Source organism: Siniperca chuatsi, linkage group LG1 (assembly GCF_020085105.1).
Source record: "Siniperca chuatsi isolate FFG_IHB_CAS linkage group LG1, ASM2008510v1, whole genome shotgun sequence".
Taxonomy (NCBI): Eukaryota; Metazoa; Chordata; class Actinopteri; order Centrarchiformes; family Sinipercidae; genus Siniperca; species Siniperca chuatsi.
Genome location: NC_058042.1, coordinates 25,822,454 through 25,846,544, shown reverse-complemented (window position 1 = coordinate 25,846,544; position 24,091 = coordinate 25,822,454). Strand labels below are relative to the sequence as shown.

General features: G+C 41.1%; 1 protein-coding gene across 11 annotated transcripts in view; it reads right to left on the bottom strand.

Annotated features, from left to right (window-relative positions):
• Positions 1-24,091, bottom strand: part of celf6 (CUGBP Elav-like family member 6) — a 142,124-nt gene that overhangs the window by 21,939 nt on the left and 96,094 nt on the right. For 2 of the 11 annotated variants that reach the window (XR_006378024.1, XM_044196142.1), the window contains exons 4-10: positions 17,572-17,700; positions 13,575-13,654; positions 4,173-4,346; positions 3,113-3,260; positions 1,696-1,845; positions 813-875; positions 162-242 (exon numbers count right to left, since the gene is read on the bottom strand). Coding sequence is in view for 10 of the 11 variants with exons in the window: in XM_044196142.1 (XP_044052077.1) it covers positions 162-242; positions 813-875; positions 1,696-1,845; positions 3,113-3,260; positions 4,173-4,346; positions 13,575-13,654; positions 17,572-17,700 (825 nt within the window). In the remaining variant the exon portion in view is untranslated. The remainder of the gene's footprint in view (positions 1-161; positions 243-812; positions 876-1,695; positions 1,846-3,112; positions 3,261-4,172; positions 4,347-13,574; positions 13,655-17,571; positions 17,701-24,091) is intronic. The other 9 variants (XM_044196216.1, XM_044196171.1, XM_044196152.1 and 6 more) reach the window with 9 other exon arrangements.

Below are 24,091 nucleotides of genomic sequence, written 5' to 3'. Positions count from 1 at the left end.
CACTGCTAATGTTCTACTCTTTAAATGGGGAGCCTTTTTCTCACATTTTCCCCAGCCAGCTTTTTCCCTCCCTCACTAATTCAAAGCAGCGCAGCTACATTAGAATGGAACATGGCAATTATCACCTTTTATCTTGGGTGGGCGCGCTTGCTCGCTCTTACCTTCCCTTTGTTGCTGGGGAATGATGGTTGGTTGCTGGGGGAACGCTTGGCTGATTGGCGCATAGGCGGCAGGGTAGGCTGCTGTTGCAAAGGGAGAACCAGAGTGGAATTTTTCACATCTCCATTTTCATATTTGACGTAACCAAACTCAAATTATTATTCCATTGTTCATTTGCATCCTCTAGACATTGCATACATAAATTGCATTATGACTGGGCTTATTTGGTTGGTGGATCACTACACAAAGAGTATGGCAAAAGGGGAATGGAGGGCTGTTCAACTAAGCAGACACACAAAGAAAGAGAGGGAGACTTACACCGTGTTAATGAGAGCTGATGTCAGGCAGAAAGCAGTGGTTATGAGAGGTCTATGTCATCTCTCATGTAGGAGGCTATGGCAGGTTCAGATCCTCAGCTCTTGGTGTACTTTTGAAATTAAGATTTTTTTGTGTGGGGGTATAATCAAGTCAACTGAAAATCCTTTTGCAATCCTAATGTAAAGTAGCCTAATCCGGGAAGAAATTGGATGGTCGTCCAGCTATCTCTACCTGTCATAGTGTCTACTGATGTGACAAACAGAAAGGGAGCTGGGAGAGGGAAGGGAACAGATGGAGGAAGTGAGAGAGTAGAGGAGGTAGGAGAGACAGATCACCTGCGTAGTGTTGGACGCCAGCATAAGCCTGTTGGAGAGGGTCGGTCACCGTTGGACTCTGTGCTGCAGAGAGACGAAAAGAGAGCCAGAGAAAGGGGGGTGACAAAGAGGAAAATGAAAGCAAAAGAGACAAAGAGAAGACGGAGAACGGTCAAGACAGACACAGAGACAAAAAAGGATATACAGAGAATGTTAAAGAGCAAGCCAGAAATTGGCTTAGCTGTAGAGAACCATCAGGGGGTACGATCACACAGGGAGTGGGAGAAATTTGGGTTGTCATATCTCAGTTCTTCAAAATGCCTGTTTGCCCCAGATGTTTGCATCAAATATTAACAACATGCCAAACAAACCACTTTGTAGTTCATTACATTGCCTTTGCATAATGCAGAAATGGGAAGTGTGTGTCTGTCAATTCTTCAGGAATCAGTCCCAGACAACATTAAGAAGCTGAGGACGGGTTGAGACACATCAAATTAACCATAATGGACTGATGGATGAACTGATGGATTCATCATGATACTAGGGCTGGCTGCTCAGAAATCTGCCAAAGACACTGTTGATTGACCCTCAAGCCTTAAACGCTTCAGTTCAAATCAGAAAAAGACGTAATGAGAGTGTGAAGTAAAAAGGACTCTTGTCAACTTTTAAAAAGTACCATGTGATATAATTCAACTTGTCGCTAGTGACACGTTGAACTTGCACTGTAGCAATTAGGTGATGTTCTTATTCAGATCAAGTGCAACTCTAGAATAATCAAACATTCATAGATCAACATCAGTACAAGCAGCTAATCAGATGTGTCAGGGTCAGAACAACAGTCTCATGACAGTAGATGTTACAAATATATATCATGTTTCTTTTATGTAGACCTTGATTAGCTCACCTGGGTATGGGTGAATACCATTGGTGTAGATGGGCTCAGAGGTGGGCTGCCCGTTGCTTTGAGGCGGGAGGGCACTGAATCCGTTGACCCCGATAGGGGCAGCTATGCTGGGCACGGCTGTGGCAGAGATGCCCGGGGGTGTGCTGGTGCCTGCAAATATATACAGAGTAATTATGGAAACTGCAGGGTGCATGCTTTACATGCTAGTATATATTATATTTTTGTTCTGAAATTTACATTTTCTTACAAATGTTCTACTGTATAACAGGCACATAATCAGCCCTCATTAGCATAAATGTGTACCCTTTGACCCACCATGAAGTGTAGTATGGGAGAAATTGGTACCAATTCAGCATGAACAAAAGGTACAGTTTCTAAAATCAGTCAAGGTAGCACACAGATTAAGATGTAAGGGTGGTGCAGGGGGAAAAGCACTCATTCACCACTGTAATAGAACAAAATAAAGGTAGCACCTTGATTTCCTCATTATTATACCATTGTTTAAATGTATATTTTTGTCATTTGGGGTACATGATTCTACTTTTGAAGGTACAAAAGGTAGTGGTAAAAGTGTGTTAACTGCCTTTCCTCCTTGTGGTGATATTCCAAGTCTGTCACCTTGTCAGTGCCCTTTTGTGCAGATGGATTTTTATTATTTTTCTAATCCAGGTGAAGGACATTTAAGTCATGTAGGATTATGTTTGATAGGCATTACCTGGTATATGTAGGACTTGTGGATTACAAATGCCAGTTACGGCGTCAGGCCACTTTATTTAATACATTTGCAATGACCCTGCCTTCAGGCAGCCTGCCTACTTAGTGTCGAGCCATCAAAGCTCCTCATGACAAGGGCCAAAAAGATAGTTCAGACTGGGGTCCAGGATTATCTCACACAAATCTTTGCTCTTATATTGTATAAGCCAAGGACTCTGCATCCAAAGTCATTGGATTGGCGGTGTTCCCAGAAAACACACACTGTCACAGAGACACAGAGGGAGAGAGCAACAGAGAGAGAGAGAGAGACAGAGAGAGAGAGAGATAATGAGAGAGAGGAGGAGAGAGAGAGAGAGACTATAATGTGGCTGCCAATGAGTGTCAAGGAATGCTATACATCTTCTCCCATCATGCCTCACTCAATATAAGGCTCTGCTTCTATTAATTCAACACTGGCAATGTGTGCTTCTTCTGAAAATGGAGCCTACATCTTAAAAAATGTAACAAGGGCAAAAGCAGAAAGGCCTTGAATGAATATATTACTACTGCTTCTATAATTCTTGCTAATGATGAAAATGTTCCAGGGCAGCAGTGAGAAATTGAGAGAAGCCCTGCATGTGTGTGCGTGTGTGTGTGTGTGTGTGTGTGTGTTTGCATGTGCACCCATGCCAGTTAGTGCATGCGTGTGCCTATTAGTGTATACCTGAGGACGGTGTCATGGGAGTAGCCACCAGGCCGTTGACATTGAAAGCTGCCATTTGCTGCATTTGCGCGGCAGCGATGGCTGCCATGGGGTTCAGGTAGGACCCTTGTGTTGCTGCCATCAGGGCTGCTTGCTGTTGCATCATCTGCTGTTGGATTAAAGAGCAGTGGGGAGAGAGGCGAATGGCGGGAGGGATGGAGGGATGGAGGGAAGGACAGAAAAGGAAAGGAGGGTGAAATAGCCGCAGGACCAGAGCATGTTTACTCTCACATCTCTGTTTGCTTGGCCCATGCCTTGTTCTTGAACAGTGTGGTCTTGTGTTGCCCTGCAGCGTTGCTTCCCAGCTACTGTGCTCATTATACTGACACAATATAAAGGCTATGCGATGAGCTGGAGACTATGTATATCTATATGTACTATATATATATATATATATATGTGTGTGAGAGAAAATGGGGGCTGTGGTGGCAAAGTTAGTGGAGAGATTGTGCGTGAGTGGGCGATTCTCACCTGTCAGGGTGAGTTGTTAGCTACTGTGTGAGTGCAAAATCTCACAGACTCCTAACCCAGGCTGTGACTTTCATGTGTGAATATGAAATGGGGGTCGTGGGTGGGGGGGTTGCGGCTGGAAGGGAAAGGGGTAGGGGGTGAGTGGGTGTGGGTTCTTGGCAATGACATGCACCTCTGTCTGAGTATAAAGACGTATGTATAAGTAGATGAAATGTTAAAGAGGCAAGCTTGGGTTGGCAGTTTAAATTCACAGACCAAGTCAGGAAATGTGGGAATGGAAAGTGAATATGAAATGGATGCTTACAACTGTATGAAAGTAAAACAGTGTAGTGCTGAGCATACATGATAAGCAGCTTCCTTGGACCAATGAAGGGAAAAAAGACACAATATAAAAAGCAGTGCATCATTTTCTGTAAAGCCTTTGTAAAGTTGGACTCTAATAGCCATTTAATAGCGTGAATCATTTGTTCGCTGGAAGTGTCACATGCCTAGTGGGAGAGATAGTGAGTTCAAACCTCAAATCACAATAGTTTTCTCTTTTAAAGCTCACCGTCTCCTCCCCCGCCGGGCTGAGACTTACAGCATGAGAGTAGGCGCCATAGGCCCCAAACTGGATGGTCATGGGACTGAAGATGCCGAGCTGGCCTGCCATCTGGTGCATCCTGCGCAGGGTCCTCTCCTTATCAGTGTCTGCAAACTTGACCACAAGACTGGACGAGGCACCCTGGAGGGACACGTATATTTACAAGCTTAGTTAAATATGCAACTAAACTTCCATATTTATACTACGTTTTGTAGATAGGTCCAGTTTTTCAATTTCCACTTTTGAGGTGTGTCTTCATAGAAAGACACTTTGCAGTTTATTATCATGCTTTTTAATGGCTGCCTGGAGATTAACAAAAGCAAATAAACATTAAAAAAACAAGCAAAAAAAAAATGAATCTAAATATAAGTAGAAAAAGTCTTTTGGACTGTCACAGTTTCAACAAAGTAGAACAACTAATAATACCAACTTTTGCAACTACCATGGTTACTTTCAATCAGCAGCGTTTTGCAGATTGCACCTGCCACTTCAGCTGGCCAACCGGCTAATGAGCTGGTGTTTGTTAGCCAAAACTGTCTGTGTGAACATCCTTAGAGTGAATAGATAGTTATTCACTGAGAAAAACTAAAGGAGGACAACAAGGCAATAACACATATTCTGTAACTACATCAGTTTGGAAAGCTAATATGAATTTCCAAAAACTGCCAACGGCAAGCTTTGGCCATACTGAAAATGCTCATCTCATCAATACTGATGTCACTGACTGACATTGCTACATATGCCTGACAAGTCTATTGCTCTAGTTAATATGTGATGTTTTAACTGGAAGTGTGCAGATACAGTATATGAACCTACTGAACACTATCAATCTGACCAAAACTTAAATATAGGCCATTTAGAAACAAGGTTGCCGAATGCATGCATTATATTTGCATCTTTTATTGTGTGGTTGAAAATAGCTCACAATGTGTGTGTTTCCCTTAGGAAATGACCTACAGCAAAATGTTGGCTCCATAATAAAAAGATGTAGGGCTGATCTGCATCAGTGTATCAACCTTGTTTTATTAAAAACACGACATGTCAGTTCTCACCAAAGTAGAATCAGTGGTGAGCATGTCATTCAATTCTGTCATCTGATGTCCAGTGTCCCTAACATTGCAGACCTAATATCTCTAAGCCAAAGAAGTGAATGTGCAACTCTCATGACTGCAGTCATTTATCTGTCAGCGTTAAATGGAAGAGAATAGTGAGTGATATTTGCTTTTGTGAACTTTCCAACTCCACTGTATACACTGGGAGTGAACTGTGATCCTAACCAGATCCCACAGGAGTCCCAGTCGCCCACTGGTAAAGCTCCACTGAATACAGTACTGGGTAATTAGTTCTGACAAAAGCCTTCGGCATGTGGAGGGCGAAGTATTGACTAATGGCTCTGCCTTATGGCAGATATAGTTTCGTATTGATGTCCTTGCTCCTGAGTTTGCATCCAATTAAATCATTTGAGAGACAGAGACCAGAGTCAGTTCCTCATGTGACATCCAGGCAAGGAGAGAGGGAGGGAGAGTGTCTCTGTGTGAGTGGAAGACAGAAAGATAGATACAGACAGAGAGAGAGAGAGAGAGAGAGAGAGAGAGAGAGAGAGAGAGAGAGAGGAGGCTACAAGGCAGAGAAAGCAGCCACAGACACTGTCAAGAGAACCAGGCTCCTATTTAATTACAGGCAGTGCATGCTGGGAAAGAGCACGGAGCACCACCAGGACAGAAGGACACAGGCAGCCAGGGGGCAGTCAGGATATGATTAGTAAGATCATAAAAGCAAAGACACGGGGAGTAAAGGACTCCATAATCACAACTTGGATTCATCTTACACAAAATGTCTCATCCTGACAGGGTTAGTACAAATTCAGACTTTGATTTGGATTTCTATATTTTCTTTTGGTTGTAGAAGTCGGAAATGTGAGTGAACTGCAGGGGACACAGAGAAAGATGAGGCTGACCAGTGCGAGTGATGATGCATTAACCTGTTTCTTGTGCATGAGTTTATGTGACTCTGTATAAGAAATTGAAGTTGACAGCATTAGACCAAGTTGCTCTTCAGGTCCAAGTTCAAGCTTGAGTCCTACTTATAGAAGGCACATTACTAAAGCAGAACTATCCAAACAGAAAATTATAGAAACAAATAAAGGTATGCCCTGTGAAGCTGAATATTGCAACTGCACAGTTAAAGAGTGTGTATTCAGCCACTGAACACAGTCTCAGTCTTACTGTTGTGCAGCCTTAATTCATGCTATTTCATAGTTATTCATACAAAAAGTGTGTCCTATTTTTGTAAGCGCATCATGAAATTTTAAACAGGAACAGCTAAGTGATAGTGGCATTGAGATGGCAGTTTGCCAGGATGGTCTCATGCTTTGTGGTTGGTTGCAACACACCTTACAAAATATCTACATAATATTTTGTATATTTTTTTCTACATCACCCTAACATCAGTCACCATTTTCTTGAGCCTTATCCTTCCCTAAGCTACTGTTTTTGTTCTTAATTTTTCTCTTTATAAAAAAGACAAATATGCATTTTCTAAATATAAAAAAAAAGCAACTTCTTGTTCAGTTGCTTATAGGTAAGCTATTCGACTACCCCTTGTGAAAAGTGTCTTACAAACATTCTATTAACACAACCAAGAGAAGGTGTTGGCTGTAGACAACTGTGAGAAAGAGGCTGGGGATTAAGGGAAGGCATCAGCATGGACCCCAGGGACAGTGCGTCTCAGATGGGATCCTATCAGAGCCAGCCAGCACCCCACCTCAGGCCAGAGGAGACCCATCTGGTGTTTCTCCCTCGATGCCATTTCAATTAGTTAAATCAATACTCCGACATGGCGCCGTTAACGGCACAGTTTTTCCCTTTCTAATTTCATTTTATCCCACCTCCTGACCCTTTTCAGTTCTTTCTCAACTTTGTGGGCCAGTTAAAGGGACTAGGTTGTTGCATTTGATGAGGCTGGCACTGAGCAAACATCTTCCTGCAGCATTGTTGCTCAAGTCTTTTGGGCCTGGCATTTAGATCACATTCATTTTCTGCTTTGTGTATCTGTGTATTCTTACATTCATTTAATACCTCATGAAGAATGCATTGTGAGCATCGGGACTGTGAAAGCCTGAGGCTGCCTGTACTCACTGCACCATGACTCAAGAGTCTGGCTGGCCTGGCTTGGCTTCTCCCCACAGAGTGCTCTGCTGTAGACAACAGTACGGGAGGAGACCCAGTCTGCAATGTCTACACTGAACAGACTTGGCAGAAACACTAAAGCACTACAACAGCCTCTGCAGGTGTTGTCAGCACTGCCACTCATGTCAGAGCCTAGCATTTCTGACTTTCATAGCATGAAAGCCAAAATATCCCCTCTAAAATAAAAAATAGAATGTTCTCTTATCCTCACCCCTGAAAAGGAGAATTTCATATCCTCACATCCCAAGCGGATGTATTCTGACTAGATCCAAGGCCTAATCAGAAAGCAGATTTCAGAGTGTGATCCCCCTCACGGATCAAGAATTTCTGTCCATATAAAGAAAGAGTAATATGTGGCCAGGTAATGAAGGAACAGGTGGCAGCAGACAACAGGCACTGGATGCAAAGCAGCCACTCCTCACTGGTAGCAGAAAATCACAAGCTGACAAACAAACAGAATAATAACCTCCACCAGCATGACTCCTATACCTGGAGAGAAAATGAATTTGCTGAATTTGATAAGGGCCAACAGGGAGCCTTCACTTTTGACAGGTACAACTAAGGAATTTGTCATGGGTTCAAAAACTAATCTAATTTTTTGAACAACACACTTGACTTGTGAAAATCTCCCATATTGGATTTTGTATAGCCCACAAAATGTGTAGATGGAAAAATACACAACGGTAATTGAGGGATTAGAACTCAGCTACACCAGTGAAATGGCATTTTGCTTTTATCTCTGCATTACAGTGATACAAAGACACTGGTGTTAAGTGTGTATCAACAGGTAAACAGACACTCATCTTCCATCCTCTACAGAGGCTTACTGCAATATATAAAGACTTACTTACTGAAGTAAAAACTGTCATTTCAAAAAGCATATTGACAACTAATATGCTAAGAACCTTCTTTCTCCCCCATTCAGCAAACATGTAACAGTTACCTTTAAATGACAAATTAAACTTCCAAAGTTGTCTCAGGTTTCTACAGACTTATAGACTCTAAAAGTGTTAATCGAGAATCTGTAAGAAATTAATTGAATACACCGTAACAAGTTTATTTGGTAATTGGATGAACCCCCTGTGGGCTTCATATTCAACTCTCTGAACCCTGCTACATTTCTGCTAGCCTCATGGGAGGACTGTCTCTCATTAGCACTGGATGATGCTGTCTTGGTCTGGCCTTGCTGGCCACCACATACTGCTACAGCTGCCGAGCACACTGCATCAAGCCAAAAGACACAGAAGAAGAACAATGTCATTCATAATGGTATTTTCACTTGGTGTGTATACTACATTTTGTAAATAACAGTTTTCACTACAATATGTGAGGAGTGCAAAACCACAAAACTCCATGCAGTATGTTAGCTACAAGCCTGCCGAGATGCTACAAAAGTTTCATGTGGCGTTTGATGAATTGCTGAAAACAGTGACAATGCTCTCTGGCTTGGTCTTATCTCTCATTAATCCAGAACTATAGTATCACACACATGCACGATCTTGTTGCTGCCAACACTGGTGTGCTCCACAGACCCTGTCAGCCACGCTGTGACACTGAACATGACAATGTCTGCAATTTGCTGGGTGTTGTCTGCCTGCCCCCGGCTCTGTCATTTGAAGTTTTGCCACCTGCGCCTCTGCAGCCTTACTGTAGTTCAACAGCTGAACCGATGAGAGCGCCTGTTCTGTGCCCAATCACCTTTTAAGTTAATTTTGGAAGCACCTGCAATCTGCAATAAACATCAATTAAAGCTATGACCCGATCTATCAGCGCATGCCCTTCCGTGGCATCCCTTGCCCTTAAGCTTCATTAAAGCCTTTCATTTTGGGCCAGCGTATTTTGGTGCAGGTATTATTTATGGCATGTGTGTGTGCCAGGTAACACAGATGCTGCAGAGAGAACATTAAGAGGGAGAGAGAGACAGAGAGAGAGTGAGAGACAACTCTTTGTTCAAGGTTCATCCAGACCTCACAGCTGGCAGCAGGCAGTGAGCTGAGCAGCCCACTCTCTGAATCCTGCCTCCTGTTAGTCTGTTGTTGACGACATGTGGCAGTGATATTATCCAAATTAACTGCATCCCCCATTGGTACCAAAGCCTTAGTTGGATACTAATGACCACCTTGCCTATTAATCTGAGAGGAAGTTGGATTTGGGGAGAGGAATATAACAGGTGCAGGGATAGAGGGAGAGCGATATGGATAATATAGATTATTAATGAACTTTTTGATGGCTCTTGATCCGCCCCAGGTCTGTTTAGGGCTCCATATGTTGCCTCGGACAGTTCATCTGCAGCAGACCTCAGGTGGCTCAGTGGCCCAACTTAATGCAACTGTGCCTGGGCTACAGCAAGACAAAGTGCGTAAAAGTAGTCCACACAAGCCAAATTTTGATCTGTACAAGAAAGCAAAAAAACAGCCCCAGAGGAGTCCAATTATGTAAATCTTCTGGATGTAGACATATTCTGTTGATTGAGTCAACAAGATATTTTGAGTAGAAGGTAAATATCTTGATTATAATCAAATTTCAGTAAGAGGCCTGTCATAATTGTGCATGATCAGTGTGCAACATGATTATTATTTGGCTCATGGCCCACTGCTTATTAAATTTTGACCCTTGTGGTTTACATGCCAAAAAGTTTGGTCTCTGCTAAGCACAACAACCACACACAAAGTTACACTGACTCTACCACTTATTTCCCTCCCTCACTACTTCAATGTAATGCAAAATGAGGCGGCATCAAAAAGATGTGTAAATTACATCTGGCTTCCAGGACACTATCTGGCTGCCAGGAAGTGTCTGTAAATATTTATTGCAGAACATCAGTGAAGTGTGTGAAGGTGCGGATGTCTGCCAGAAAGAGTGTGTGCTCATGTGTGTGTCCAGCTGTGCAGTACTCAACACACACCCAGCACTGGCAGGGAGATGCTTTGTAATTCATCATTTCTTTTACTTAAGCCTTTTTGGTGGCCTTGTTCAAGCCCGACAGAAGTATATCCAAATCGTAATTAACTGCAACTTGACAAGAGTTACAGGTTTGGTGGCCTCATTCTTCAACGAAACAAATCAACACCTACTAATGCTACGTCATGCAGCTCCTAACTACTGTATATGAAACTGGACCAACACACCATTACCTCCAGTACTCTCCACAATTCCTTGTATAGCTAAACTGCTTTCTATTGTATAGTGCAAATAGTGATTCTTGCACCATGCTCTTGTATTGCATGTGAGGTCTTGTCCTTGTATTATATGTCAACATGCTGTGTGATACTGTGTAATGGTCATGTGTGTCATCACCAGAGCCATGAGTATATGTGTTCTATGTCTGTAAAACGAATGAAGTGCAATCTGATTTGCAATTGGGCTGAGCAGCAATATAACTAGTATTTACAGCTTAACATTATTTCACAACATATCAAGATAAATACCCTGGTCTTGGGTAGATGATACCCAGGCTATGAAGAATAAATGTAGAAAAGCCGAAAGTTAATGGGAGGCTGATAAACTGCAAGTGTCCCACAATATTATGAAGGACTTAATGCTGAAATATCAGGAAGCAGTTAAGGAAGCAAAAGTGGCTTATTAATCTGACCTCATTTTGAAGATCCATCCTAACTCTAGGGTGCTTTTCAATATTATTGATTTACTTGTTAACCTCCCTTCTAGTCACTGTAATGAAGCCTCCCTTGATAAGTATTTTCAAGTGTTTTAAATGTTTAATATTCTTTAACAAAAACTACCCCCTTACAGGGGCCAAACTGTCACTGTTAATAATTTGGCTGTGATGAGCTGTTTTTAAGTCATTTTTCCCATGTTGCTGGAAGAGGCTGTGACTTGTATGAAGCCCTTTACCGGTTTCCTCCCGTATTACAAAATGTTCAGCTGCCTGCACATTATCTATTATCTATAGTACTCTGGTCACTCGTTTAATGTATTTTTTAAACATGCAGTTGGTCTCAGAAAAAGTTTTTATCCGGTTCTACTCCTTCCTTAGAAAATATTTTACAACAATATCCACCCTTCATCCTTATCCTCAGTAGAATTGAGGTACTTGGTTTTCAGTCATTTTTTTGACATTTACAATAGTCATGCATGGGCATACTTGGACATATCAAAAGAAAAAAAAGTTTCACAGTTATGCTGATGACACACATTTAAATCTACGTGTGCGGAATTCTAACACTACCTGTCTAGTCATTCTCATAAATTGCCTAAACAGCATATAATGTGTCAAAAGTTAATTACACCAATTCTGAAATAATATTTTTTAGCCTACTACCTCAATTAAATTGCTCCACCGTGAAGATGACACACTGTCTTCCAGTGCCACTATTTTCACTCTAATTTCAGTTTTCAAGAGAGCTGTTCAAAGTATTAACTTTTGACAGAGGACTATTTCCCCATGCAATAAGAAACATTTTAATCCATAAGTAATCAGAAAATAGTCATCCTTGCTTTAGTTTGTTCTTGTTTAGAACATAGCACAAAAATTATGTCTTGCTCCTGTCTCCCACTTGTACAAAAGTATCCTGTTTTGCACTTTTACACTGATTGTCATTTTCAGAAGTTAATTTTCCTCAACTGCATCACTTTTATTAGAGACTTCCATATTATCAAAGTTGCATCCAGAGGTCTTGTGGCAGCTTCCTATGGGCTTATCACAGCCTACTCAATCAACTGAGAGCTAGATTTTGAACAACCTGCCTGAAAACCTACACACATTAAATAATTACAAGTTTCCTTAAAGCGACTGTTATGCACTTGTATTTAGTCAATTGTTTAACATCACTCAGTATGATTCATTCAGTAACAGTTGGTGGACCAAACCAGGACTAAAATGCCAGTGAATATTGAACTTACAGTCAACAGGTGGCTAGAAAAAGTTTTCCAATGGGATGCTCTATTTCATCTGGACATGTAAGTAGGGCAATTGTTAGCTAACATTAGCTATAGCCATAAGAACCAGATAAGCCTAAGGCTATCTGTGAGTTTGTTTTGGAGTCTTTTCCCCCCTTAACTATCACTATACAATAAGCAAGTGGAAATTCAATGTGGAATGCAACCATAACCCCTGTAATTAAATTTTAAGAATGGGTAATTGTACTAAATAGTAAGTATTGGCTAATTGTTCCAATTAAAATTTTGTTGTTTCTATTATAAACTGAGATTTTATAGAAATGCATTCTGTGCTGTTTAATCATTGTATAGTGTGTAACAATGGAAATTTACCTAAGAACATACTCATAGCTATGGTATAATTTTATACTATGCTTGAATTATAATACATAGTTCTTATTATGTCCATCATTCCACGACCATAACATCATATTTTCATATGCAGTACAATGTCTCCTGAGGACAAATTCAAGGATTCATGTGCAGTGCACAGTAGTCATATCTTTATAAGACTGTGAATGTAAACACTTTCTGTCTGTCTGCTGAAAAGGTAGTCTGAATAGCAGGAGAAGGAAATGGATATTGAGTAAAAAGACAGATACAGAGTATGCAGCTGTGCGCTATAAGGTGGCGGATGCTGACTGTGGGAATCTTTTGTGCGCGACAACACACAGCGAGATTGTATTTGAGACTGTGGACTGTTGATGTGCTTTGAGAAGAGTCACTGTGGTGACTGTATATACATATATATATTACACTGTGTATATATATATATATATATATATATACTGTATATATATACAGCTGTATAGACATACTACATGGATATAAGGAAATAGATACATAGATAAATAATAGATACTCTGGTGTCTTTTGTGTGTATGTTTTTGTCTTATATGTATGAGGTTTTTCCAAACACATAAAAAAGACAAAGACATTCAGTATTGAATTTTAAAAAGAGGCATACACCCTCCAGTGGGCGTATGCATGTGGGATCGAAAACTTTAAAAGAAGACTTGGTTAGTGTCTGTCTCTTGGCAGGGCTGAAAACAGAATCAAAAAGTCCACCAATCTTTGTTGTAAACTTTGCCCCAGTCTACCTCAAACATTTTATAAAACTGGGACCATAGGCAAAACAGCTGGCATAAATACACATTCAAGGGACATCACATCCCTTGCAAAACTGTCCACATTTGCAACTGCATTAAAATAAACTTGACACTAAAGTTAATTATGTTGTTAGAACAACACTTGTTATGAGTGTGTTTCAAAGTGTGTTACTTACAGGCATAGTCTGTCCACCATGTAAGCTGTTGATGGCGGCCTGCGCTTCTGCGTGGCTGGAGAACTTGACAAAGGCACAGCCTGTATACACAGAAAACGAGAGAAATAGAAGGGAAGGGGACAACATCAGGGAGATGGCCTTGAATATGGGAGAAAAACACCATTGATTACGATTGTTTTCATGTTATCTGGTTTGTAAATATATTCTGCCATTTGTGTGTTCAGCGCATAACTCTGAATAAATCCGTCTAATTGTAGTGAAGGCATTAGCTGCGTGGAACATCCTGTCCCTCGCCCATTTCTAATTCCACCCCCTCCACTTTGGAGCATGGAGCCAAGGAATTTACTATCCTGACTTGTTTGTGATTATTAATCTGTTTAATATTTACACATTGTGATTTGTGTGCAGTCACTCATAAAAGAGATTATGATGACAAAGGCATAGTATTATAATCTGCCCATCTAACCGAATCTTTGCTCGCATATAATTTCAGATGGGGGGCTTTGCTCAAGGGGCATTCAATTATCTTAAATCTGTTGTGTAGTTAATGCACAAAAGGAAAAGTCAACATAAAAAGTTGGCCGGAAGACAAGGGAACGGGTGTTGGCAGCAGTGTTCTGGAGCCTCATTGCATTAACATTTCAAATGATGTTAAAAACGATTTAAGTAGATAATAATAACACACACTATATTTTTTTGAAGGTTACATATCCTAACCACATGATTAAATAGTGTATGAGTATGTAGGTAAGGACAGGCACTAAACTACTAAAACATAAAGAGAAAGCTACTGTACTGAAATATAGTGGAACTGAAATGTGGTAATTTTCCAAAAGCCATTAAATTAAACAGGAGCTATTTCTCTAAGCTTTATGGCCGCCATAGACTGCACAAGGTATTCTGTTATGTCCTATTCTTATCCTTGCCTTCAGGTAGCTCATGTGTTAAGTCAAGAGATACCTAATTAACAAACTCATGGATTAATTCTGCCCCCTTTTTATTAATTGAGTGGCACCAGTGTCTTAGAACCAGACAAGCTTTTCCTGAGTTCAATCCCTGGTTTCTTGAGAACTGCTGATACCTATTTAAAACAGTTACATATGTTCATATACATTTATTCACTCTACATTCTCAAAGGAGTCGTGATGATTCATTTCAATTACAAACACTGATTGGTAGGCTCAGGAGATGTTCTGTATCTGGCAGTGAACCATTCACTTCTACTTCTCAGGAGTCAGCTTTGCTTCCCAGACAAACAAATTAATAATTTCCTGACAAAATCAAAAAGATTGAACTGAGAGACATGCAGTATGTGCACAATTAGTGGAGGACAATTTCCACCTTTACCTGAGGCTTTCTGTCCACATTCCAGCCACACAATGAATGATAAGCAGTTTAAGTTGTTGTGTGCAGAAATGTGGTGAGTAGTAAAGGCCATGTGTTTTCTGTACTGTCAAATGTCCTCAAAGCTGTACAGATCTACAGAGGCAAACAGACAAGTCAAAGAAGCCTTTGATTCTGTCACAGCACTCTAGCACCCTTTTACTTCACTTGAATGCCCCTCCGGGTAGAGGCAGGAAAGGTCTTCATTTGTCCAACTGAAATGCGTCAGCTTACTGTGTGCCATTTGACTGCAACTCTGTCTTTGAAGGAACAAATGCTGTTTAACCTTTGTAGTTGAAATAATAAGGGGCAGTTTGTTCTCGCAAAAGCCTTTATGTTTTGTAAGGCAGCATATCTTGCTGTTAGTTCCCTAACCAGGCTATCAGATATTGTGCCAGAATCCCAGTGACCCCAGCAGCTCAGGCCAAGCAGAAAGACACTCAAAACTGCAGGGCTTGGCATGCGCCATCAATGGCAAAGTCATGTCAAACATACAATGTCCTCAAATTTCTCCACCAAAAAATCTATGATGTAGCCTTGCTTTTCCTGACCTAGAAAAAAAAAGTTAAGGGACACAGAGCACAACATCTCAAAAGAATTGGAAGTGCTACAGCCTCATAAATTATAGTGCACATTTGAGTTTTTGAATTTGATGGCTCAGAATGAGTTGGGGAAAAAGGAAAAAGAGAGATTGTATTGCTTTCAAGCGAGAGGATCTGCACTGCCTTTTGAATTCCCGGGGTAATAATATGTATGCATGAATTCCATCCCGCTGGATGGGTGACATTTATAACACAACTTAATTATAGACCTAAAAGCCATCTCTCTATTTTTCCTGACAATACGGGGCTCTATTCAACTCTGGCAGCAAGTGTTGCACTTTGAAAGTACTTTGAGGAGCAGTGCCATAGAGAGATGGATGTTAAACTTCTCGGCCTTTTTATTGGGTGAAGAGGGGTGCTGAAAAGCCTCTGAGTAGCATAAATTTACATCAACAGGGGACAAAGCCTCCATCATGGAACAGATAGCACTGTCAATTTCAAGGTCTGTCTCATTCAAATTACGCGAACCTCATCCCATGCGAGGCGGCTGGCAAAATAATTTGCCGTAACATCCCATAATGATTGCGTGGGACTGTTGCACAGTCAGTGATAGGACCAGATACCTATATATGAGACCTTTGTCTGGTGGTAGCATTCATAGTTAACATTGCTCTACAGTTTTCCATTTCATAGCAGTGAAAACTTGAAGAAAAGGTAATGATCAAGCCAGTGATAATAGAGACAAATACCAACACAGGAAACGTACGGCATATGAAGAGAGGAAAAAGAAAAAGAGATGAGGTGTTGGGTGCAGGAGGGTGAAAAGGAGTGAAAGCGCGAATGAGGGAGAAAACTAGCTCCTGTCTGACAGAACAGCACCGGCCTTATTTCATTTTATGTGCTGTCAATCAGCTTGAGGCATCTGAGCAGACAGGAAGAGAGGAAAGGGAGGGAGAGACAGCAAAAGAGGAAACAAGCCAGTGAGAAAGAGAGGTAGTGGGCCGGTGGGGCGACAGAGCAATAGACCCGGGATTAACAGTGAGAGGAACAGATGTTGACACAGATAGGCGTGTGGTTCAGTATAGCCAGCCTTTCTCTTTGATATACTCAGAAGTCTTGCACATTATCAACCCCTCTCCCTTGCCTTGCCACACATCCTTTTCACACATTCAGACGCTTCATATAGGAGAATAAATCACAGTCAACAGAGAGAAAGGAAGTTAGAGGTTCCGAGCAATATCATTGGCTTTATCGCTTCAAATATGGCTGTGAGACCCATCAAAGGATGATGGGGGAGCCTCCCGCACTCTCAGAACAATCCCACCTGCATCGCACATTTCACAGCCATCTTTAATTTGACCACGCTCTACTAACTAAATAGCACATCAGCCACAGACATGAATGCATAAGCTGTTCCTGAATGCAGGCAAATCTGCCGCACAATGAGTGACAGCAGCAAAACCCAGAGCCTGGCTGCTTTTACAGTAGGACATTATCGTCCAATGGTGTCTCTGGGGAGGGATGACGGGATTGTGGGAAACAAACATGATTACACCCCTCTGCTTTTGAGATAACAGGAAGAGGAGGAGGAAGAGGAGAGGGGTGAGCAGAAAGACGATGTGTTGTGTGATGGATTTGTTGGTTAGAAGCCCAGGGTGAGAGGAGCTGCTGTGATGAAGAGACAACATAAAAAGAAGTTCGGCAAGGAAAGAAAAAAGGAGAGAGGAAGGAGGGGTAGAGTGAGAACAAAAAAGGGAAGGGAAATACAGAAAGTAGTGAGAAAAGGAAAGTGGGAGGAAGGAGGTGTCGGAGCACAGTGACAATGAGGTATGAAAGAAATGCGAGCGAGACACATAAGAGGTGGTAAAAAACAGAATAGCTGAAGGGGAGGATGAGTTATTCAGAAGAGCAGAGTGGATCGCAGATGATGTCAGTGAGTGCACAGCGGGTGAAGCATGGTTCTAAAAATGTAAAGAGCAGAAAGAGAAAGAGACAGCAAACGTACAGACAGACGGAGGGATTAAGAGGGACAGACAGGGAAAAAAAAGAGTGGGAGGTGTGTGGGCTCTGACCCTTACTGGCCCCATCAGGCCCTCGCAGGACGGTGCACTCCTCGATCTGGCCGAAGGTCTCGAACAGCCGCCGGACGTCGTCCTCGCTCTGCTGCTTGCCGAGCATTCCCACAAACAGCTTCCTGTCTTCTGGATAGGAAGAGAGGAAGGGGGAGGAAGAGGGGAGGAAGGAGGGAGGGTGGAAGAGAGAACAGACAAATGCTACAGCTGATGGCACCGTTCTGCTGAGCTGAGAGGAACTCAAACCCCCCCTTTTATGAGCAGTCTGCTGTGTTGAGCCTACGCTGCTCTTGTTGTTGTTATTGTTGTTGATCTTACTGTTGTGTGGTGTGCCACCCCACCCTGGTATGAGGGAGATATATTCTTGTTTCCAGTGAGCTATTCAAGTCTGCCACGGTGACGTTTGATACAGATGATGTTTGGAGCGCGGTGGGTTTCAGGTAAAGGTAGAAAGAGAGCGGGAATATTTTGCACAGGTAGACAAACTGTTAGATCGTCTGGATGCTTAAGTCACTGAGTTGAAAGAGAACATGGCACAAGAACATGGCATTACATTTTCTCATCACCAAACGAGTAGGAATTATAATAAGCAAGAGTAAACTCTGCAGCACATTCTATCCAATGATAAACTCAAGAAAAGTAACAAAACTTAACAGTGTCTTAGCTAGTGTGTACTGGTTTCTCATTAAAGTCTATACTTTCTCATCTGCTCCACTTTCTGCTGACTATAATATGTAAAATATGTTGCATGGAGACAAAGTTTAAGGCAGTCACATTTCTACAGTAAGAATGCTTATGGACAACTTTAAGTCAGGGAACAAATACTTAATAAAAGTCGAATAAAAAAATTAACATGATTTTGCGCATTGCCCAGTGTTGGCCGCCCAGAAGTAACGGATGAAGCTTTTCAGTGTAAAGTTGTTTGTGGATAATTATCAGCCAAAAGTTTGCAGATTTGTCATTTTTCAACTCTAACAATTGCAACAAATAAAAAACTAAAATTAAGCTAGATTCACAATTCTGAGAAATAATTTGTCTTCCTACTATTTTGTGCACACACTGCATAATTCTATATAAGCTGTATATAAATTAAAGGGTAAAGATTTTTTCTGCATAATGTAATCCCAATAACCATGCCTTGTTTGCAGAAAGCATTGCAAAACATTTGAACTATGAAAGCTACAGTACACGGTGTAGTTTCCATGCCTTGAACTGAAAGAATGACAAAGCATTAAGTTTTGTGTGTCAACAATAGAAAACTGTAGCTATAACATGACTGGAGAGGTGAGGTGGTTGGAGGGGGATCAGATCTTATTCTTACTGGCCATTTATTGGTAAATAATTATATACAATACGACAGTAAAATAAGTGAATTTAAAATCAATGCTAGGTATGAAACATGGAAATATCAGGGCTGACTACCTAACCGACATCTTTTGTAAACTTTATCAATCGGAAAATACCATGGATAAGTGGTCAAGGTTAAGTTAGAAGTAAGAAAGCAGTCCCCATTGTACAGTCTAATTGTTAGCTAAATCTAGTATGATTTAACATCTGGGCTGACATTGAGCACTGACTTTTCCAAATTACCCAACCAATACTCAACTGAGTGAAATTTGCAGTGTCACTCCTCATTAAGTTTGAAGGGCAGTTCCACCTATACCAAAACCATCACTGTTACTGCATGTCATAGTTACTTCCTTAGCTCCAGAGGGGGGCACTCTGGCACAGATGTATGGGCTCTATACCACTAAATTTTGGCCAGTCACAAAGCTGGATTTTTCTAATTAATCTTCCCAGTGCCCTGGCATTAGACAGAGCATTCATCTTCTTTACATCTTTTACATTATGCATCCCCTATTCCACTGTGTTGTGGAATGAAATGGCTACTAGCAAGAACCTATCGCCAGAACTGATGGAAAGTGGCAGGAAGAGGAAGAAGAGTTTATTGGAAATGACACTGTTGATCTTCAGTGTGAGTCATTTGACTGGTTGGGAGCGGGGGGGAGCGGGGAGGAGCGGAGGGCGAGAGCATCACCTGGGCCTCGACAGATGTGACGCCTCCTGTACCTGCCAGGCCCCATTAGACGCAGCTGTTCTAAAAATAAAGCACCAGGGCTTCCTTTTTTTTTTTTGCAGCAGGGAAATCGGATCCTGTTCCATTCCTGTAAAGTTCAAATGAGACACGTGCCTGCTACCCGCTTGGCCACACAAATGAGCACCTGCATAATCAATAAGGCCATGCTGCCTGGTCTCTACTGCTGGTGTTGTAGCTGTGGTGTCAGTCCATGTTCCTGTAGTCACGCCTCACACAGCAGGAATTCTCAAACCTGCCAGCTGAGCCTGGTACTACTGCTCATTACTGTTCCTCCTCCCTTGGAGCTCCAGGGTTGGAAGTGAGCGAGAACCCTGAGGAGATCACCACAGAGACAGCCAGTTATACTGTCGACTACTGGGATTTAGCACAGACCGACAGGAGGACAGACATGTAGCTGGATATTGGGCATCGGCAAAGGCGCTGCATAGCTGTAAAGTCAGCCCTGAACAGGTGTTAGAGAGAAATTAGCCTGACCCCTGTCCACGGCAGCAAAGGTGAAACATGAAATGAGGAAACAGCCCATCCAGAGCACATATGACTTTGACTTGATTGTCCATCTTTCACATTTTCACTGAGATGTCACTGTTACAACTTAAATGGGCAGAGTGTAGTTTTACAGGCCTCCTGCAGTGTGTTAATGTTTTGGGACAAAAGTCTCATCTCGGTCCCAGCCCGAGGAGATCTAATGGCGACTTTACAAGGCTAATTAACAAGCCATGAGTGAAGTAATGAACTTTCCAAATGTGCTGGCAAATGCAAAAATAAATTACACCCCAGTGAAGGCATTAAAGGAAGTGTGAGTGTACTTGGGAGCCTTCCTTTGGGAGAGCCACGGTGAGAAAATGAATTTGCTGCTATCTTTTCATTGCCTGACCTAAGAGTGTCTCAGTCGGCCTGCTGCATGCCCTGGCCAGAGTATAGATTGCTATTAATTAGTTCGCTTTGCACCTGTCTCCAAAGCAGCTCTTATTGGATTTCGCAAGTTCCCGCTCATCTCCTATGGCCACTCGCAAGCTTTAAATTGGCATTTTATGAATATCAACAAATATCTTGCAATGCATCCTCTGCACAAGGAGATGACTCCATGACTCCAAAGAGTTACCCATTAACAGTGGGGAGAGGAGAAAAAAAAGAATACTCTTCTCAAGTGTGAGAGGAAGTGAGTGTACAGTCATGTATTTGCATTAAGAGGGGTGAAGACCTTCCTATGGAACTGTCTGAGGATATAGAAATATGACAAAACTCATTGAGCTGACTGTTTGACCTCTTGGTACTTATCTCTCATTGAGAGCGGCTCATCTTATCCCTCTAACAGAGCTGAGCCACACAGCTGGAGAACATTTGAGCTCTACAGCACTTCTCTGCTCTACTCTGAAGAGACCTTTGTAATCTGCACTCTCAAACCTTGTCACTACTTTAAAATAATAATGTGTGTGCATGCATGTGTGGTAGTTAGAAGCCAGGCTACATTATTTAGATTTTTTTGTATCATTGCATCCTCAAACACCACAAATTAATCCATGAATTTCTGCTATATACTTGAAAATGTAATTAGCAGATTCAAGGATACATAGGCTATTTAAAAAATGGGTTTGGGTGTATGGAAGTGAATGTGAACAAATGCTTTGATTTAGCTTGTTAACACATGCTTTCATATTTTATTATATGTACAGGACTGTCTACATGTATACATTAATGCCTATGTACATGTGTGGCAACATATAATGTTTCATTTTCAGGCCTCAGCCAGTGCACACTCACTTCCTCTCACACACAATGTAATACACGTCTTCTTTGTTTCTCCCTAGTGCCTCAGCTCCTGACTGAAGGTGGGAGCAATTGAGTGGAAAATGGTTCATTGTCACTCTCCAGCCATGTCCAAACTGAGGTGGCATGTGGACAGCCCTGTTTTATGAATGCAAATAAAAAAGGAGATCAAAAAAGTTATGAAAACACTACTGACATCTGACAATTGCTTGTCTCAGGAAGCCTTTTCATTTCAGCGCCCGGTATATTAAAAATTAATGGATTTTGCACAGACGCCATATGCTGTCAAGATTGATGCTTCTCTCCATGGAATAAAGTGCTACTTGTGTTGTAGGCAGCAGTATATGCATATAGATTGTGCTTTTCTGTTGTCTTCCTCTCTCTATCGCTCGCTCTGTATCTTTCTCTTTACCCTTTATTGTCATCCCTCACCCTATTCTTTCTCTCCAGGCAAAGAGCCAGTTGCTGTGAAGTCTACTTTTCAAAAGTTTTTGTTTGCCAATAATGGGAATATTCTCTTTAAAGAATTACTCTCCTGCTCCTTTGTCGTGGTAAATATTTCTTCTTTTTTTATTTTCATGATTCTATCACTTATTGCCCACTGGCAGTAGTTAGGGAAGCTTGGTAGTAGTAAGTGTTCAGAAAGCATGGACAGCTGCATCCAACGATAAAAGATGCCTGTTAGGCCGCTGGGTGCATTTCAAATGCAGAGTAATGTTCCAGGCAGCACAACAGAGAAGTTGTGCTTCTTATGGTCTCATTAGAAAAGCCTGATGCTGGTGCGTTGCTGCCTGGGAGGCCCGCCACCAGACATGCTCACACATGTAGGCGTTCAGGCCGAGTATACAAAATGTTGGGAATGGCTTCTTAATATTGAGTTAGACTTCATCTTCTGTACTGTATGTCCCTGTTGTGTAAAGGCAGGAGTCTGTTTGGAATCAAAAGGTGCCATTTGCTTTGAGAATAGGCATTTTAGATAATGAGCATTAAACATTTACACATCATGGAGAGAGAAAATAATAATTATTTGTCAAAGATACTCTTCTGTTTAACTGTCTAAATCTGGAGTTAATAGTACTCTGGCTCCAACACTTTCACATCCTTACCAGACTTAATTTCCCTGCCCCAAATAACTTCAGGGGATAATTCACCTTCTAGCCTCATTTCGTCACAAAAACTTTACCTCCATGCCACATTTTGTAGATACATTAATAGATTATCATTATCTTTCTTGTGAGAGAAATAGTGTTCCAAACAGTTGATCTATTAAAATTATTTGTTAGACAAGCAATCACTGAAAATCAATGATATTTAATCATTAATAAAAACTAAATAATTAGGGTAGATATTAAGGAAAAATGTTAGTTGCAGTCTTAAAAAGAAATTAATTGAAGAAAATTAAGTGAAGTGAACAGTACTCTATCAAGAAAAGTAGTTGCTACACATCCACAAATTGAATTTCCCCTTAGGGATCTATAACTGTTTAAATGGCAGCATTTACTATATTCTTTTTAAAATTAGTACTAGATCAGACATATCACAGAACAAAAGTCACAGAATAACATTTGATCACGTGCCAGATCTTAGAATCATAGGATAAGTTATTTTTTTTGTCTTAACAAAAGTAGCAAAGTGGGGTTGTCAGTGTATTTGGCAAATGTGGTGATGCTGCAACAATTACTTACTATAATGGCAATGAGTGAAAAGGATGACTGAAAGAGATCAACATTAAACACAGTGGAATAAATGGCTTTCAGAATGGACCAGAGAAAAACAACATAAAAACAAGTGGAAGTATTTTTGCTAAAAAAAAAGAGAAAAGGTTTCTGATATAACATGGACATGTATCTCACAGTATGCAAACACTGGTCAACATAAAAAATATGCCTACAACCTTTCCTTAGCATGGGAATTCGCCTATAGAGAAAATACCCAGGTTTAGTTTTACTACCCATGTTTTATGGATTTTTTTTAACTTAACATCATTGGTGCCTATATTAACAAAGTCAGTATGGATAGTGGGATGAAGGTTCAAGATAGCTGTTTAATACTTAGCAATGTATTCAGGAAAGCAGCTCAGCATCTCTGCACCTTGTACAAGACGATGTTAGCAGGTGCACCAGGGAGGTTGCCAGACCTGGGTTACCTAGTCACCCAGGTTTAACATTCTTAAGTTGTTTCAGTGTTATGGACTTACTCATAATACATATATTAGCTGTTATAATTAATGTCAACTCTTTTTTTCTTTAGAGGTAACATACAAGCTTGGGAGCAGGGACCAGCTGCCCCCAAATGCAAAAAGTTGCAGAGTGGGATATTAATTTTCACTAGGATCAGCAGTATGAGCAGCTCTTTTAAATTACAGGGAATCATTTGATTTAATATTAATAATAAAAAATACAGCTTGATGGAGATTTAGGTACAGAATTTATGTGGGCTACTGAATAATGTCATGTTTATGCACCCACTCAACCATTTTCCTAAGTGAGATTGTTCATAAGGTATAGTGTTTTATTCCAAATATATATAATGCTAGAATTCTAAATGCTCAAACTTGATGTATTATTCAGTGTCAATATGCACAAGTGCGGTGTTGAAGTCAATGTATAAAGTGTAAAGTAATATAATGAGGTAATTGTAAAACAACCTGCATGA